This window comes from Callithrix jacchus, chromosome 17 (genome assembly GCF_049354715.1).
Source record: "Callithrix jacchus isolate 240 chromosome 17, calJac240_pri, whole genome shotgun sequence".
Taxonomy (NCBI): domain Eukaryota; kingdom Metazoa; phylum Chordata; class Mammalia; order Primates; family Cebidae; genus Callithrix; species Callithrix jacchus.
The window spans coordinates 41,792,982-41,809,585 of record NC_133518.1 but is presented as its reverse complement, the minus strand read 5'-3'; the positions used below and the strand labels follow the sequence as shown (position 1 = coordinate 41,809,585).

Sequence of the window (16,604 nt, the reverse complement as noted above, 5' to 3'; positions counted from 1 at the left end):
GAATATTCAGCAGGTGTGGTGGCTCATGCCAGTAATCCCAGCACTTTAGGAGGCCGAGGCAGGTAGATCACTTCACCTGAGGTAAGGAGTTGGAGACCAGCCCAGCCAACATAGTGAAACCCTTCTTCTACTAAACATACAAAAATTAGCTGGGCATGGTGGTGTGTGCCTATTATCCCAACTACTCAGGAGGCTGAGATGGGAATCTCTTGAACCTGGGACGCAGAGGTTGCAGTGAGCTGAGATTGCGCCAGCAACATAGTGAGACTCCATCTCAAAAAAAAAAAGAAAAAAAAATTTGAATACTCAAGGATCCAGAAACCACTTAAGACCATAAGGGATCTCAGAAAGGATCCAATTCAATTTCCTCATGTTACAGATAAGGAAACAAGTCTTCCCAGTGCCACACTGAATGAGAATCCAAGTCTTTTTCCTCTGTACCCAAGAGGCTCTTACATGCTTTATGTTGCTATTAATATCAGTTTTTTTGTGAGATGAATTAATCAGATGTATGAAGGCTAACTTTCAGCTTGGACATTTTCTTTATAGGTTTCTATGCTTAAAAGCTTTGTCTCACTGTTGAAATCTAGCCCAATCTTAATATTAGAATGCTACAGGGACATCCTTCAGGCAAAAGATGTTTCACATTGATATCTAATAAAATTTTAGCCTTTTAAACTCAATTGTTGACATTGTTTTTAAAAAGGAGAAATGACAAAAAAATAAAAACCAGGATTTTTAATAACTTTAGAATCCCTCAGAACAATTTTTATGTATATCCCAAAGCTACTCAGCCAGAACACCCAATTCCATGCAACCGTGCACAACCCCACACTTGTACATCCAGAAAGCCTTTCTCAAAAAAAAGGCTGTTCGTGGCTCACGCCTATAATCCCATCATTTTGGGAGGCCAAGGTAGATGGATCACCTGAGGTCAGGAGTTCAAAATCAGCCTGGCCAATGTGGTGAAACCCCGTCTCTACTAAAATTACAAAAATTAGCCAGGTGTGGTGGCAGGTGCCTGTAATCCCAGCTACTCAGGAGGCTAAGGCAGAAGAAACGCTTGACCCTGGGGAACAGAGGTTGCAGTGAGCTGAGATTGTGCCACTTCACTCCAGCCTGGGCAAAAGAGTGAAACTCCATCTCCAAAATAAAAAAAAAAAAGAGGCTCTTCATGCTCAGGGTCCTTAATTCAAAGCTCTTAATTATAAAAGGTAAAATAATATTCAATATTTTGCCCTTAGGCTAGGGCTTCTGTATACACCTAAGAGATAAGCATAGGAAATTTTCTATTTGAATCACCTGCAGGTTACCTTGGGTTTTTCTATTTGGATAAGCATATCATCTCGCTACTATAATAGTCTTGTTTCTCTCTTTCCAATCCTTACATCATGTATTTCATTTTCTTGCCTTACCACGCCGTCTAGATCATTTAGTACATGATTTCTAATATGACAGTTTCAGGCATTCCTGTCTTACTGCTGATCTTAACAGAAATGCTTTCACTATTTCACCATTAAGTATGAGGTTTGCTGCAGATTTTCTTGTCAACTTAAGGACATTCCTTTCTATTCATAGTTTGCTCAGGGCTAATTTTTTGTCAGAAATAAACGTTGTATTAGAGTAAATTCTTTTTCTGCATTATTAAAATCAAATGAATGTTCTCCATCTATTGTGAATAGGGCTTATCAGTACCTTTCCCCACTCTGTTAAGAGTTTGACCTTCATTAAACTGTAGTTTAGCTTACCTAGTAATCTGATAATGCAGTATGTCAACTATGTTGCTAGGCAAACTTGCTTATGGTAAAAATGAGCCCTGATAGGTAAACTGCATCTGGATTAGAAGGAACTATCCTTGAACTATGAATCCCTGATGGGGAGACATTGGCTGTGCTTTCCTGAGCCCACAGCTCTTACAACCAGGCATGTCATCTATGAGGAGTCAGGAAGCTGTGCTTATGGAGTTGTAAGAGATACTGGTTTCTGTGGAGATGTGACCTTTCAGCTGGTGTGTCTACACCCACTTGCATTCACCTGACTGAATCTTTTCTCCTTGATTCTGAGACATCATCTAAGGAGGCCCAAGAAAACAGCTAATGTTTGGCTGTGTAAACTTCTGCCAGACTGCTACAAGGATTCTCAAAGAAAAAGAAATTTTGACCCTGTCCTGCTGTTAAATTCTCATCCCTGTGCTATATCCTGCTGAGGACATTGGTACCAAGAAAGATCTGCGGTGCTTTTGGAGCCTGAATGTTTCATTACACCTCAGTCTCCCTAGTTAGTCTTGCAGACCTATCTATTAATTCTGTAAAGTATGTTCATTGATTTTCTAATGTTAAATCAACCATACATCCTTGGGATAAGCCCAGCTTGATTATAATCTGCTTCGTTTGCTGAATTTTGTTTGACAATATTTTGTTTAGAGTTTTTGCACCTATGTGTTCATAGGTGGAAGCAGGCGGACTGGAGATTTTCCTGGTTGCTACTGTCTGCTAAAGTTTTGGTATTAAAGTTATATTAATCTCATAAAAAGAATTGCTGAGTGGTCCTTCTTTATGTATACTGTGGAATAGTTTATGTTAGATTGATAATATTTACCACTTAAATGTTTGGTAGGCCTTCCAATTAAAACTATCTAGACCTGGAGCTTTATTTGAAGAAATATTTTAAGCTACTGATTAAATGTCTTTAATGGTTATAGGACTATTTAGGTATTCTGTTTCTACTTGAGTCTGTGTTATGTTCTCAATGCCCACCTTCACCTTCACCCCTAGGAATTTGTCCACTGTATCTAGTTTTCAAATCTATGAGCATAAAGCGGTTCACAGTATCTTATTACCTTTTAAGATTCTGAAAAATCTGCAGTAAGGTCCTCTTTCAACACTAAATTGGTTTACTTACCCGTTTTTACTTCTTTTCTTGCTTAATCTGGTCAGAGTTTTGTCAATTATATTAATCATTTTAAAGAACCAATATTTGGCTTTCCTTTTTTTCTATTATTTAAGATTACAATTTTATTCAATTTTTGCTCTACGTGATTTTCTCCTACCTTTGAAAAGTTTATTGTTTCCCTTTTACTAAATTCCCAATTTGTATCATTCACAAATTAATTTCCACCCTTTCTTTTATAATGTAAACATGTAAAGTTATAAATTTTAAAGCGTTGTTTAAGTTGCATTTCACACATTTTAAAATGCAGTTTTTCTATTGTTCAGCTTTTAATATTTTGTTTTCCATTATGGTTTCTTTTTTATTGTGAATTGAAAGTACATTTCTTAATTTCTAATTTTTTTCTTTTTTATGATTGTTTACTTTTTGTTATTAATTTCTAGTTGTTTAATGTTTTTGGAGAAATGTATCTGTTTGATACTAGTTGTTTGAAATTTGTTGGAATTTGCTTCATAGTGCAGTGAGTGGGTAAGTTTTGAAACTGTTCCATTAAGAGCTCAAAATAAATGTGTCCTTGGTTCTGTTCTATATGTGTGTGTTAGGTACATCTAGCTAACTGTGTGGTTCAACACTTCTACAATTTTAATGTTTTGTCTTTTAAATCTGTCAATTATTGAGATAAATATGTTAAAACCTCCCATTATGATGATAAACTTGTCCATTTCTGTTTATACTATCTCGGATTTAGTTATATATTTTGAAGGATGTTATTAGCTGTGTGCAAATTTAGAATTGTTATATCTCCTTGTAACTCTCTTCTGGAGTAATGCCTTGAGGTATTTTTTTCTAGTATTAATAAAACCATAACATTTTGGTTTTGGTTAATGTTTGCCTGGTAAACCATATTTATCTTTTTCTATCCTTTTCCTCTTAACTTTTCTGTGTTCTCATGTTTTAGATGTCTCTTTCAAATAGCACGTAGTTGTATATTTTTTTCTAAGCAAGCCTGACCATTTTGACTTATACCTTTCAGTATTTAGTTTAGCTGTTTATTGAAATTATTAATATGTTTGTATTTTTACCTTATTTTGTTGTATTTTTCCTGGTTTCACTTTCTTTAATTTATTCTTTTTTTCCCCTGCTGGTTTTAAATGTTGATGTTGTATTTATATTACCCTAGATAAATTAATGTAAATACTTAAGTTATCAAAGTCCTAAGTTAGTACTTTTATCTTTCTCTCTCTCAGTGTGAGGTCTTTAGAATACTTAGGCCAAATATTTTAAAAAAATGTTTGCTTCCTAATTGAATTCATTTTAATTGCAAATTTTTTTGCTTGTATTTATATAAAAATACATAATTTCAAGCCCCCACTCACCTGAATTCATGGATTCAAGCAAAAGGTGTTTCTGATTAATATTACTTAACTCACATTAGAACTTTCTGATTAGTGGCTGTTTAATTATAGGGCTTTTCTTTAAGGGAGTTTTTTTTTGTCATTAGTTGATATCATTTAAATAGTCCAGAAGGAAATGGGAGACTGGTAGCAGTATTCTATTAACACATGAAAGAGAAGAAGGTAAATGTCTTCCAATTAAGGTTAACTTGCAAGTAAATAAATGACAGAATTTAAGACATGGGAATTTGGCAAGATTCTTACATGATTGCTACAGGAATTCAAAGGATGAAAATCAAGCTAGCGAGATGCTCTGAAACACTGAGATTTATAATTTTGAAATGTTTTGTGATATGTTAGTATGGTCACCTATTCATTCTTCATGTATATTTGATTCCCCAAGTATAAAGACTTAAAAACAAAACCTTATCAACTATTCTTGAAAAATAAGCAACTCATAAAATAGAAAATAGTATGAGATCCCAGAAGTTATGTAGTCGAACTCCCTCAAATTATATAACTAAGAAAACTAAACCTTAGTCAAAATCAAGGTGTCTTAGTCTGTTCTGTGCTGTTATAACAGATTATCTGAGACTGGGTAATTTATTAAGAACAAATATTTATTTCTTCCAGTTCTGGAGGCTGGTAAGTCCAAAGTCAAGGGCCTGCATCTGGTGAGGGCCTTCTCCCAGCATTACCCCATGGCACAAGGCAGAAAGGCAAGAGAGCACATGAACACATGAACACATGTGCATGCCCAAACCAGAAAGAGAAGGATGGAGGGGGGACACAGGGGGCAAATTCATCCTTTTCCCAAGAATCCATTTGTACCATAACTAACCCACTGCCATGATAATGGCGTGAATCCACTGGTGAGGGCTCTGCCTCATAAAAGAGCCCGCCTCTCAACACTGTGGAATTGAGGATTTACTTTCCAACACATTAAGTTGGGAGGACACTTTCAAACCATAGAAAAATGATTTTATAAACAGGAAAGAAGTTACAAAGTGGTTGTTATTCTAGAAAGAGCAGCTTCACTATTCAGCTTATGTTTTGAATAACTGAAGTAAAAGACAAAGCAGTGCCATACACTGCTAACTGAATCCTCTAAACAGCTGTAAAATACTGTGTTGGAGACATCAAGAGTGTGAATAGTTTAGATTACTCCTCTCAGTTTTTACCCCATATGACTCAAGCCCCCACTCACCTGAAGAAATCTTTCTGCTGCTCATGCAGGAGGTAAGATAACTGCCAGCATGCTGGTTGTAATTCACCAATAGGAGATTCTATTCAGAAAGGAAAAATACTGAGATCGTTAGGAGTCCCTCCTAAGTCCCGGAACGCATATCCTTGAAGGGAAGCAACTTGCCTTGAGAAAGCTGGAATCAACGAGGAGTCCATAGTTAGGTCCTGGCTGGGTGCAGCTGGTCTGTGAAGTTCAGCTGGCTAAGAGAACTTTCTTAAAAGCTGGCACTGGCCAGGGAAGCCAGCCACCCGCCATCATCAGAGTCTTCTAGTTCATCCACTTCCTCAGATGCAGAATTCCCTGGTACTGATGGCATCTCAGTGGGAAAGTATGTAAGTGGTTTCTGACCTGCCAGCCAGCCCAGTTTTGTTGCTTCCTTATGCTCACCCAGCGGCCATAACAGAGGGAATGTTCCTATTGAACTTCTATTTTGCCACCCTTTAAATGTCGGGTCATCCTAGGGCCGGAAGTTATTGTTTTCCTCTAAGAGTATTTTCTCTTATTTCTACCACTTTGCTTCTACTGTGGAAGTTTGTGACCCGTATCTTTATTCATCCCTAATGTTCTTTCAGCCTTCTTTGGATAGGGATGGCTGTCCGCTCTTCCACAGCCCCCGGCTGAAAACCTCTTACAGGGCTGGTTGCTGCACTCACACAGCTGTGCCTTAAGCAGCTCTGTGTGAATGATGGTCCTTTTGCTGTTCTTCCACTAATGAGTGAAAATAGATTTCTCAAAGGCTCTTAGCTGCCTGATCCAGGTAACAGGATGAACAGGGAAGGAGTGTCAAGCTCACTTCTAATTTCAAGTTCTATAAAATGACCAGTTATATAGGCTAGTATTTACTAGCCTAAGTACTAGTATTTAGTACTTAACTCTTCAAATCAGGATAAGAGGGTTTTCCTCTGGGAGTAGGGAAGGCTCTTGTAGTGGCAGTGAGGGCACAGGGTTTGGAATTACGACTCTTTAGCCTGATTGTTTTGTCTCTTAGGAGACGTGTGTTCTGGCAAGTCACTAAACACACCTGAGCTTCCGTTTCAATTACAAAATGAGAGAGTGTGGACTAGGTCCCTGAGAGATTTTATTCTAGCACTCACATTCTGTTTCTGCAGCGAGAAGAATTGATATTTCTCTATTCATTTAGAGACTGAAATTCTTGGAATGCTCTTTTAGCAAACCGTAAATTGATACAAAGGCAATCTTATGCGTAAATAACAATATTCTTATTGCTAAAAGGGAATATTCCTTGTACAATGTTCCACTATCTATAAAAAGAAGCTTCGTGGCTGTTCTGTAATCCTTTAAAAATATTTTATTAAGCATTGATTTAGAAAACGCAAGACAAGATTGTAACACCTCAGGGCAAAGGCTTGAAGGTAAAACAGATATCACTATAAATATTGCACTTCTAAAATCTCTTTCTGACATCTTCACACAACTCAGTTCTAAAATATCCTTTTACAGAGACGTATAAATAAACTGCTTCCAAGCTGTCAACGCTTGACACTTTCAGCTTCCTCTCAGCACACTCAGTCGGCAGGTTTCCAGTCAGATAGCTGCTCCTCTCAGAGCAGGAAAGAACTTCCCTCAGCTATCTCGGAGGCCTCAGACCTCCATCAGAGTGAAGAGTCAACAGTCCCATCTTTTGGAATGCTCTTTCAGAATATGTGATTTTATAAGTATTTCTTTTTCTACTGAGAGAAAATAGATCTTTCAAAAGCAATGGCAGGATACAGCTTAAATGGACACAGTTCACTGTTAACATTGCTTGTTTTTTAAGGCATTCAGGAGCTTCTGATTCTTGGTCTTAAACATCATGATAAAGCTGTTTGGCATGATTCTGCCTTGCCCATCTTCACCTACTTGGCCCATAATAATGTAATTTAGACCTATAGAAAGAGAATATAAAAATTAATCTATGTGTGATATATGAAACAACTTCGACAATAACTTACCTCTAGATAAATGGTCTCTTCTGCAAATGATATGATTATAGATGTATTCCATCTAGTATAAAATCTGGATTTTCTTGTTTTTGCTTTTTAGAGATGAAGGTCTTGCTTTGTTGCCCAAGCTGGTCTTGAACTTCTGAACTTAAGCAATCCTCCTGCCTCAGACTCTAAAGTAGTTGGGACTACAGCCTCATGCCACTGTGCCCAGATGGTAAACTCTGGTTTAAGACTCTCATCAGCAGCCGGTTGTGGTGATTCACGCCTGTAATCCCAGCACTTTGGGAGGCCGAGGTGGGTGGATCACCTGAGGTCAGGAGTTTGAGACCAGCCTGACCACCATGATAAAACCCCATCTCTACTAAAAATATAAAAATGAGCTGGGTGTGGTGGTGGGTGCCTGTAATCCCAGCTACTCAGAAGGCTGAGGCAGGAGAATCACTTGAACCCGGGAGATGGAGGTTGCAGTGAGCCAAGGTCACACCACTGCACTCCAGCCTGGGCGACAAGAGTGAAACTCCATGTCAAAAAAAAAAAAAAAAAAAAAGACTCTCATCAGTAAAAAGCCAAATTCAACTAGTAAGGTATTTCAGCTACACTAACACCAGGAAGCTGGACTGAGTGGTTAGATCTAGCCATGCCCCACCCTGCAGTGCTGTGGGTCTGGTGTGGTTCCAAATGCCTGCTATGAAGAATGCACCATGTTAACATGGTGACTCTCCCTCCTCAAGGGGCCTCCAGGGCTCCATGATGAGCCATCCTCAGATGGCTTCTCATTTCTATCATGTGTCTGGATTTTCCTGGCATTTGGCAACTAATGATCCACTCTCTTGATGTTGTTGTCTTGAACTTTAATCAACATCGCAAACATGTATGCTATGTAAGCTGCTTGAGGGCACAGATGGATCATATACTACTTTCATTTGTACAGTTTCTTGCAAAACATGGATGTCAAGAGCACTTATACTGGTTATACTATGTTTTTGTACCTTAATGTGTCTGGCTAAGTTAGGCCTACACTAGGGCCTGAGTTGAGGTATTGGGTAACTGTGCATATTTGTATTACCTCAGAAATAGATCAGAAAAAAGGTATGTGTTAATTCCTCCTTTCCCCTGGTGTGTCATAAAGAAAATGTGTCCTTTGTCTCTTGAATCTTCCTGTATGTTTGACCTGAGATTCTGGGCAGGCATGCTGCCTCAAGGCTGAAGTGCTAGCAGCATTATGAGACCTTAAAAAATCTCAAGGTGGATCATCTGCTGCTTCTGGCACTTCTAGAAAGAAATGTTACTCTTTTACAGAGCTTTTGTGATTCTCTCCAGAGAGTCAACATGAGGCTACTAGCCTCCTGACTCTTCTGAACAATTTGAATTCACAGTAAAGCTTGCTTTATGTTTCATTTTTTTTCTTTATTTATACACTCTTGCTGTCACACAGGCTGAAGTGCAGTGGTGTGACCATGAGGTTGAACTGAGAAATCATAGTGTATCACATAGTGGAATGCCAGGCATGATATCATTCTGTCTATCGCTGCTGTTAGGAAAGATGTGTAAGCTAATGGAGGGGAAACTGTAGAACTCGTGTGTAGTGTGATTCCCTAAGTGTATATGCCCATGCTTTATATGGATAAAAACTTTTTGGAAGGAACTTAAAGAATTTTTTTTTTTGTAGAAATATGGTCTCACTATATCGCACAGTCTAGTCTCGAACTTGTGAGCTCAAGCAATCCTCCCACCTCAGCCTCCCAAAGTGCTGGGATTACAGGCATGAGCCACCATGTCCAGCTGGAAGAACTTTTTGAGTACTTATAGGGAAAGGAAAAGGGTTTCACTTCTAAACATACTCTTACCTACTTAAACTTTTTTAAAACCGTGAAACATATGTTACTTTTATAAGTTAATTGTTAAAGACGTCTTCTTAAAAAGTCATGTGCCTCTAGCTCTGGAGGAACCTTCTGTTTTTCATCATTTCTTTCAATAAACTTATTCCTATCCATGGACTCAATAGTCCTATTTCTGCAAACTATTCCCAGATCTTTGATTCTAGCCCAGATATACCTCCCTCTTCTGAACTTTGGGTCTGCATTTCCTGCTGGTTGCTGGATATTTTTCTTTAAACCCAGACAGTACTGGCACCTTAAGTGCACTCATCTAGAATCTCCCTCCCCTACACTACTCTCTGTGTGCCTGTTGCCTACTGACTCAATTTCAAATGCTTCTTTCACTTGTTCATGATGTCACTACCCCTTCTTCTGCCGAAAGGAACAAGGACTTGAATGAGAGCCCAGTTCTGCCTGACTGCAAAGGCCTTCCTGCTCTGCAAGAAGTGGGCAACATATTAGCCCTGATTTTACTTCCCTAGACCAACCACAGTGTGGAAAATCCATGGTTTGCCCAGAGAGACCCAGTTTTCTCCTTACTCACCTCTTCTGAGGAGAGGGCACTGCTTGCAGACCACAATGAGCCTGGCACTCATGTTCTTGCCTGCCTGCTGAATTGCCAAATTTCCCTCTTTGTAGATGTTGATGATCGAGACTGTGGTGTGCAAACTCCCACCGCGAGTGACGGCTGTGATAACAGTGCCAGCTAACACTGCAGAAGAAAACATTTTGAAGTGATGTGACAGTGAAGGCAATGGGAGCAGAATGAAAAGTTGCTATTCTTCTAAGTTTCTGATATGAAACATTTTAATGGTAAAGAAAAAAGTCCATAGAAGTTTCACATTTGCTTCTATACATTTGGCACCAAAATTTAGGTTGGAAAAAGGGTTCATGGAGCTGTAATGCTACCCTGGCTGTTGGAGATTGATAACTAGCAAAGAAGCCTAAAAACTTGCCACACTCTAGTCCACTGCCAAGGTTGAAACTCTTTAAAATGTGTTTGTTTGGTTTTTTTTTTTGGAGCTGGGCTCTCACTGTGTTGCCCAGGCTGGAGGGCAATGGCCCGATCTTGGCTCACTGCAAACTCCACCTCCTAGGTTCAAGCAATTCTCTGCCTCAGCCTCCCAAGTAGCTGGGATTACAGGTGCCCACCACCACACCCAGCTAATTTTTGGATTTTTAGTAGAGACGGGGCTTTACCATCTTGGCCAGGCTGGCCTTGAACTCCTGACCTCGTGATCCACCCACCTCGGCCTCCCAAAGGCACAGAAAAAGCAAGCAAAGCCTCTCTGGGGAAGTTTGGTCTGGGCCATAGCAACTTGCTCTTCCTGATCAGATTTTTCTTAAAATGTTCTCTTTAAGCCACTTAAAAAATAACCAAGATAATTAAAATTCATATCTTTTGCACTTAAGTAGTTTTCATAGATGGTGCAATTTTTCAGTTGGAAAAAGCTCTTAAAAATTCTAAATCATTAAAGATACCTCCTCAGGTTCCAGTTCGTAAAAGTTTCCAAAGGGTATTCAGATTTTCAACTTTTACTTCAGTACTTTGGAAAGGAAGTACAGGGGAAATACTTTAATTTCTTCTGAAAGAGGCCAGCTTCTGAATATAAGCATGGGTATGTTTCTAATTTACTTAAGTTGAATTATAGATGTGTGAAAAAATACTCTGTAATTGAAAAGTATGTAAGGAAAAAAGTATATAGGCTTTTTTTTGAGAATAGTAAGCCAGAATACACAGTGTAGCAGTACCATGTACCAAGAGTCAAATTATTAAGCTTATATGAAAAAAGGTATATATTCCAAATCCATATTTTTCTCAGTTGTGAAATGTAACAATTTCAACATTCTTGTCTATGGGCAAGTATCTTCTTGGATAAATGAGCAGCGTTACTGACCCTTCACACCATAAATTCATAGGAATTCCTTTGAGATTAAGCATGCAGCCTCGTTTCTGGTTACAGAGAAAAAGACTGGTTTTTATTTCTTACCAAAGTCACTCGAACAATAATTGCTCTCCAGAGTCCCCGTCCGTCTACACTTTTGTTGACAGAGGGCCACGGTGGGTTTTAAACCTTCATTCAAAGAAGATGTCAGTTTCAGGAAAAATGAATTCAAGCATAATTAGTCTTTAGCTCTGAGCTACCCATTTAAAATTTTCACTGATTTCCCTGAGCTACCAATCTATCACTGCAAAGAAAAAAATTAAAACCATGCAAAATAAATTATCCATGCTACCAACTCCTGCCCTACTTTCATGAGGGCAACTCAACACCCTCTACTGAACTTTAAACCTGAGATCAAAGATAGTACAAATTTAGCCCTGTTCTCTTCTTCCTTTATGTGAAACTAACACTATAAGAAAATATAGACATACTCTGAATGTGTGCCCTGTTTAGAAAAAACCCAGAAAAACAAATTAGAACTCACAGAATGTAGGTTAATCCCTCACTTTACAAAGGAATCCTAGAATGTTCCCCTGAAGACATCCTTAAAATATGCAATTGCCTAAATATGAGTAGTATAGGTTTTTAGAAATACTGTTCATGTGTAAAATGTGTTATATTTGTAATTATATGCAACCAATCACTAAATATTTATTTTGAGCCTGGCACTGGCTACCAGGATCTTAAGAACTAAGAAGTAGATAAATTTAAAAGTAAACCAAATAGACAAAACACAGCAGTTCTTAAGGATGGCTAATGTTGCCCCCTAGCAGGCATTTGGCATTATCTAGAAACATTTCTGGTTATCACAACTAGAGCGTGCTGCAAGCATCTAGTGGGGAGATGCCAGAGACACTGCTGAACATCCTGCAGAGAACAGGACGGTCACCACAACACAAAGTGATCTGGCCCAAAACAGAAATAGTGCCAAGGCTGACAAGGGTTAACAACGTGAAAATAGTTCATCCTTATAATCACTTAAAAATGTTTCAAAAATATTTGCTAATCATTTGTTTCTGTGTGACAATATGCTAGAAAGAACTAAACAGAACCACAGCAACAGAACTGACCTTGTTGGGTAAATATCTGCAACTGTAATATTGCTCTTCTAGCATGTGCCACCAACTCCTCTGTTAATTTATTATTTTACTTTTTTTTTGAGACAGAGTCTTGCTCTGTCGCCCAGGCTGGAGTGCAATGGCATGATCTTGGCTCACTGCAATCTCTACCTCCCAGGTTCAAGTGGTTCTCCTGCCTCAGCCTCCTGAGTATCTGGGATTACAGGCACCTGCCACCATGCCTGGCTAATTTTTGTATTTGTAGTAGAGACTTGGTTTCGCCATGTTGGCCAGGCTGGTCTCAAACTCCTGACCTCAGGTGATTAGCCTGCCTCGGCCTCCCAAAGTGCTAGGATTACAGGCGTGAGCCACCATGCCCGGCCTATTTACTTACTCTTAATCTGTACCCCCTACTTAACTCCAAAAAGAATCTGAAGCAGATGGCAATATTAAAACATATATAATTTAATGTTAAAATACATATAATAGCTTAAATATTTTTAAAAAGAGAGAAAGAGAGGTTAGAAAATGTTTGGAGGGAGACAGACATGGCATTGTTTCAAAAGTTGGGAACCTCACTTCAGCAGTAAATTAATGGAATTAAATTTACTCAATTAACTGAGTAAAAAAGTTGTGGTGTCTCTGATGGTGGGCACCCTTTTGCAGGCCCATCGGGAACCAGCTCCTCCTCGGCCTCGGAATGTCAGTCTGGAAGTAGGATGGGTGTCCCATGTGCCCTTCTCCCACTTTGGTGGAGCCCTGCTCTCTGGCCTGCAAGTCCCTGGCTCTGTCCCTCCCCTCCTGATCTTACTGTCATCTCCTTGCCTTTCACTCACAAAGCTGCCCCCTGCTTCTTAGCCTTCCCCTCCTGTGTTCCCGCGATTGTTTCTGTGGGTCAGCCCTCCTACACATGATCCTGCAGGCCTGTGGCCTCATCTTCGCCAGGAACTTTCCCAGACACTCAGTCCCGGGCTTGGATGTCTTCATGCTATGGGTGTTCATTGCCAGTCTGTCAAATTTATACCCGTTGGTATCCAGGACAGCGTTCTCCCCTTCAAGCTTATTTATTTAATTACTCTAAGACTATGTCTTCTTATATCTTTGAGGGTTCAAATCATTGGCCACTTTCATTTTTCCCAACCCCTCAACCCTGGCCTGTTTTTAGTTTCTTAGCAATTCTATTTCATTTCCATGGTCCATTATTTCAATCACTTTCTAGACAATGCCATAAGGCCCTTCCCCTCGGTCCTTCAGGCCTGTATGAATCTGCAGGGAAATCCGTTTTTCCTGTGCCTGCCCTCAGACAACTGAGTACCAAATGGACCTTCAGAAGATTGACAGGTGGAGATCAGCCTACTCTCTGATTTCTGCAGCTGTTTTTCAAATTCTTTCTTAACCTCCTGACCTCCATTGCTGCCACTCCTTTCCCCCTCTCAGAGATGACCCTGCCTGTTTTCTAGGAAGAAGAGAAGCATAGCAGAAAATGTCCTTGATATCCCCACCAAACCTCCAAGATATCTTTATACTTCTCTCTTCTTTCCCTCCTCTCAGAGAGGGGTCGCCCTCTCTGGTCTGGAGCCATTCCTTCTGTGAGTCCTCTGGAGCCAGCCCCTCTCACCTTTACAGAAACTTTCCTTCTCAGTTCATTCCTTCTGTCTGTCACTGCTTTCTTCTTTGCTAGTTACTTTCACCAACATAAGCAGGTTCCAGACTCTCAAAGCCTCTCCTTCTTTAAGCCCAAACTTGGGGAGTGAGCTGCTGAACTTACTATCTCAATTTGCCGTGTTCCACACTCCCCTCAGCACTCACTGCCTGGGTTCTGCCCGCACAGCAACGCCCCTTACACAGATTGTGCTGGCCTCTCCAGTGGCCTCCATGTCATGAAACCAAATGAAAACATTGTAGTCCTCCCTTATTGGAAGTCTCATCAGTGCTTGACCCACCAATGCTCCCTTCTGAAACATGCCCTTCCAAGGCTTCCATGCCACATCCTCCCAGTTCTCCTTCCTTCTCCCTTGCCACTCCTTTTCAGTCTCCTTTGCCAGTGTAACCTTCTCTTTTAAATGCTGGAAGTTTCTAGAGGGTTAATCTTGGCTCCTCTCCTCCTCCTACTCTTAGTCTCTCTCTAGGAAATCTTGTTCTTGATCATGGTTTCAACTATCTATATATTGATGGCTCTTAAATTTAAATCTGGCTTAAGTTTCTCTTTTGGTCTGGAGACCCATGTACCCGTATGCATGGCATAACCACTGGGAAATCTCACAGACACCTCAAACCCAACAGGGCCACAGCCAGATTTATAAATCCACCTCCAAATCCAGTTCTCTACCTCAGTGAACAGTGGCAGTATCCCCACCCCCAGCTGTGCAAGCCCGAGACCTCAGAGGCATTCTTGACACCTCCCTGATCTCCCTAGTCCAATGAACCACCAAGGCCTGCCACTGTCTCCCTCCTGTCTCTTGACCGTCTCTGAATTTGTGCCATAGCACAGTTTACCTGGAGTGGCACAAGACCCTGACAAACTCCTGGATTCCTACGATTCATTCACCTCAAAGTGGCCACAGTGATCTCTGTAAAATGTGAACCAAATCCTGACCTTTGCTTAAACCCATCAACAGCTTCCCCCACACATAGGATAAAAACCAAAATACTTAAAGCACAGGAGAGAGTTGGCAGGGCCTGAAGATATGAAACTATAAAGAGAGGCTAGGGACAAAGTGTGAAGGGTCTAACATACCGGGGAAGGAGTTTGGGCACCCATGCCGTCCAATCTGGTAGTCACTAGTCACGTGAGGCTTTTCCATTTTCAATTAATTAAAAGCAAGCACCACCACGCCCAGCCATTAGCCACATTTTAAGTGCTCACGGTGGCTGCCATATTGGACAGCATGGCTCTAGACTATAAATTTAACGGGAGAACAACATGGTCTACTCAGTGTGGTGGGAGCGAGGTGGGGCATGAGGTTGGAAGAAACGATAAAGGATATCAAAGATGACCCCCTTAGTGAGGCTACTGAGGCTGTGGACATGCTTGGGAAGATAAGTGGAGAAGTAGGTTTAAGCCAGAAAATAGTGTGATAAAAACAAGTTTGTATATGCTTTCATTTAAATAGCTACAGCCACATTGTGTTCAGGAGATAATTGCACATCCATACTTGTGATTTCAGAGAAAGTTCAGGATGAAAATAAAAGCAGGGGAACCACTAGCTCAATAGGTGTGGCCAGATAAATTCACTGTTAAGAAGGACATCAAGGGTCAGTGAGCTGAGCTGGAGAAATACAGCAGTTACACGAGGCAGTACACATCCAGACCACACGGTGGCGCACTTGTGGAGTGGGAGGAAAAAGATCCAGAGGTAGCTGCCTGTACTCAGCGCCAGCCTGGGTGTACACGCAAAATGTGGCAATGAAGCTGGGCTAAAATAAGCCTGTTTTACATCTTAACCTTAAATCTTTCCTTCCTGCTTTTCCCCTCCTCCCTGGATTTGGATTTTAAAATCTGAGGCCTGAAATCCCAGTACCTGATGATAGAGCAGGCAGAGCTGCAGAGATCACTGCTGCCTCTCTACTCCTTACATCATGCCTCAGGCCCCAGGCCAGTTTCCCAACCGGCCTCTGTACTTCGTTGAATATTGTTGCTTAATTTACTCCAATTTGAAAAAGAAAAAAATCACTTTTTTATATGACATTTCACTGAGAAGCAAAAAAACAAAAACACACATTGGCAGACTATGAAAACGCTGATAGCAAGGCCCTAGAACTTTAACCTAAAATATCACAATTCTATATAATAAAAAGCAAACTATAATTCTGTCAGTTCCAGAAATGGAAACGTAGGCTTATAAAGATCTGTGCTTATAACAGACTTTCTAATCATTGTTCAATGGTCATACTTTTCTTACCTGATATTTAAAAATTACCCGCTACCTTTCTTTCATTAACGCAGTCATATTATTCTCTTACCAAAGCTTTCATCTCATTTAACTTTAATTTCAAGTATCTTCCTCTTATTTAATATTCTCTACTTTAAAAGAATTCTTCTTATACTCCTAAAGTTTTTGCACAAACTTCCAAACAGAGTAACTTACCCGTGGTGACAGGGACTGTGGTGGTGACAGGTTGTGCTGTAGTTGTAGGCAGTCTTTTTGGCCTGAATTTGTAGTGACCAATAAACCCATCTGCAGTTAAACTTAAGTCTGATAAAAACTGAATAAGAAGTTCATTTCTCTCAGATACAATTGGCCTAAA

General features: G+C 40.1%; 1 protein-coding gene across 2 annotated transcripts in view; it reads right to left on the bottom strand.

The window, feature by feature from the left end:
• Positions 1-6,823: 6,823 nt before the first annotated feature.
• The window catches only part of PCOLCE2 (procollagen C-endopeptidase enhancer 2), a 73,832-nt gene continuing 64,051 nt past the window's right edge, over positions 6,824-16,604 (bottom strand). The window contains exons 6-9 of one of the 2 annotated variants that reach the window (XM_002759522.7): positions 16,445-16,599; positions 11,344-11,427; positions 9,897-10,064; positions 6,824-7,415 (exon numbers count right to left, since the gene is read on the bottom strand). In XM_002759522.7, the coding sequence (XP_002759568.4) occupies positions 7,285-7,415; positions 9,897-10,064; positions 11,344-11,427; positions 16,445-16,599 (538 nt within the window). In that variant the 3' untranslated portion in view covers positions 6,824-7,284. The remainder of the gene's footprint in view (positions 7,416-9,896; positions 10,065-11,343; positions 11,428-16,444; positions 16,600-16,604) is intronic. The other variant, XM_054247136.2, reaches the window with a different exon arrangement.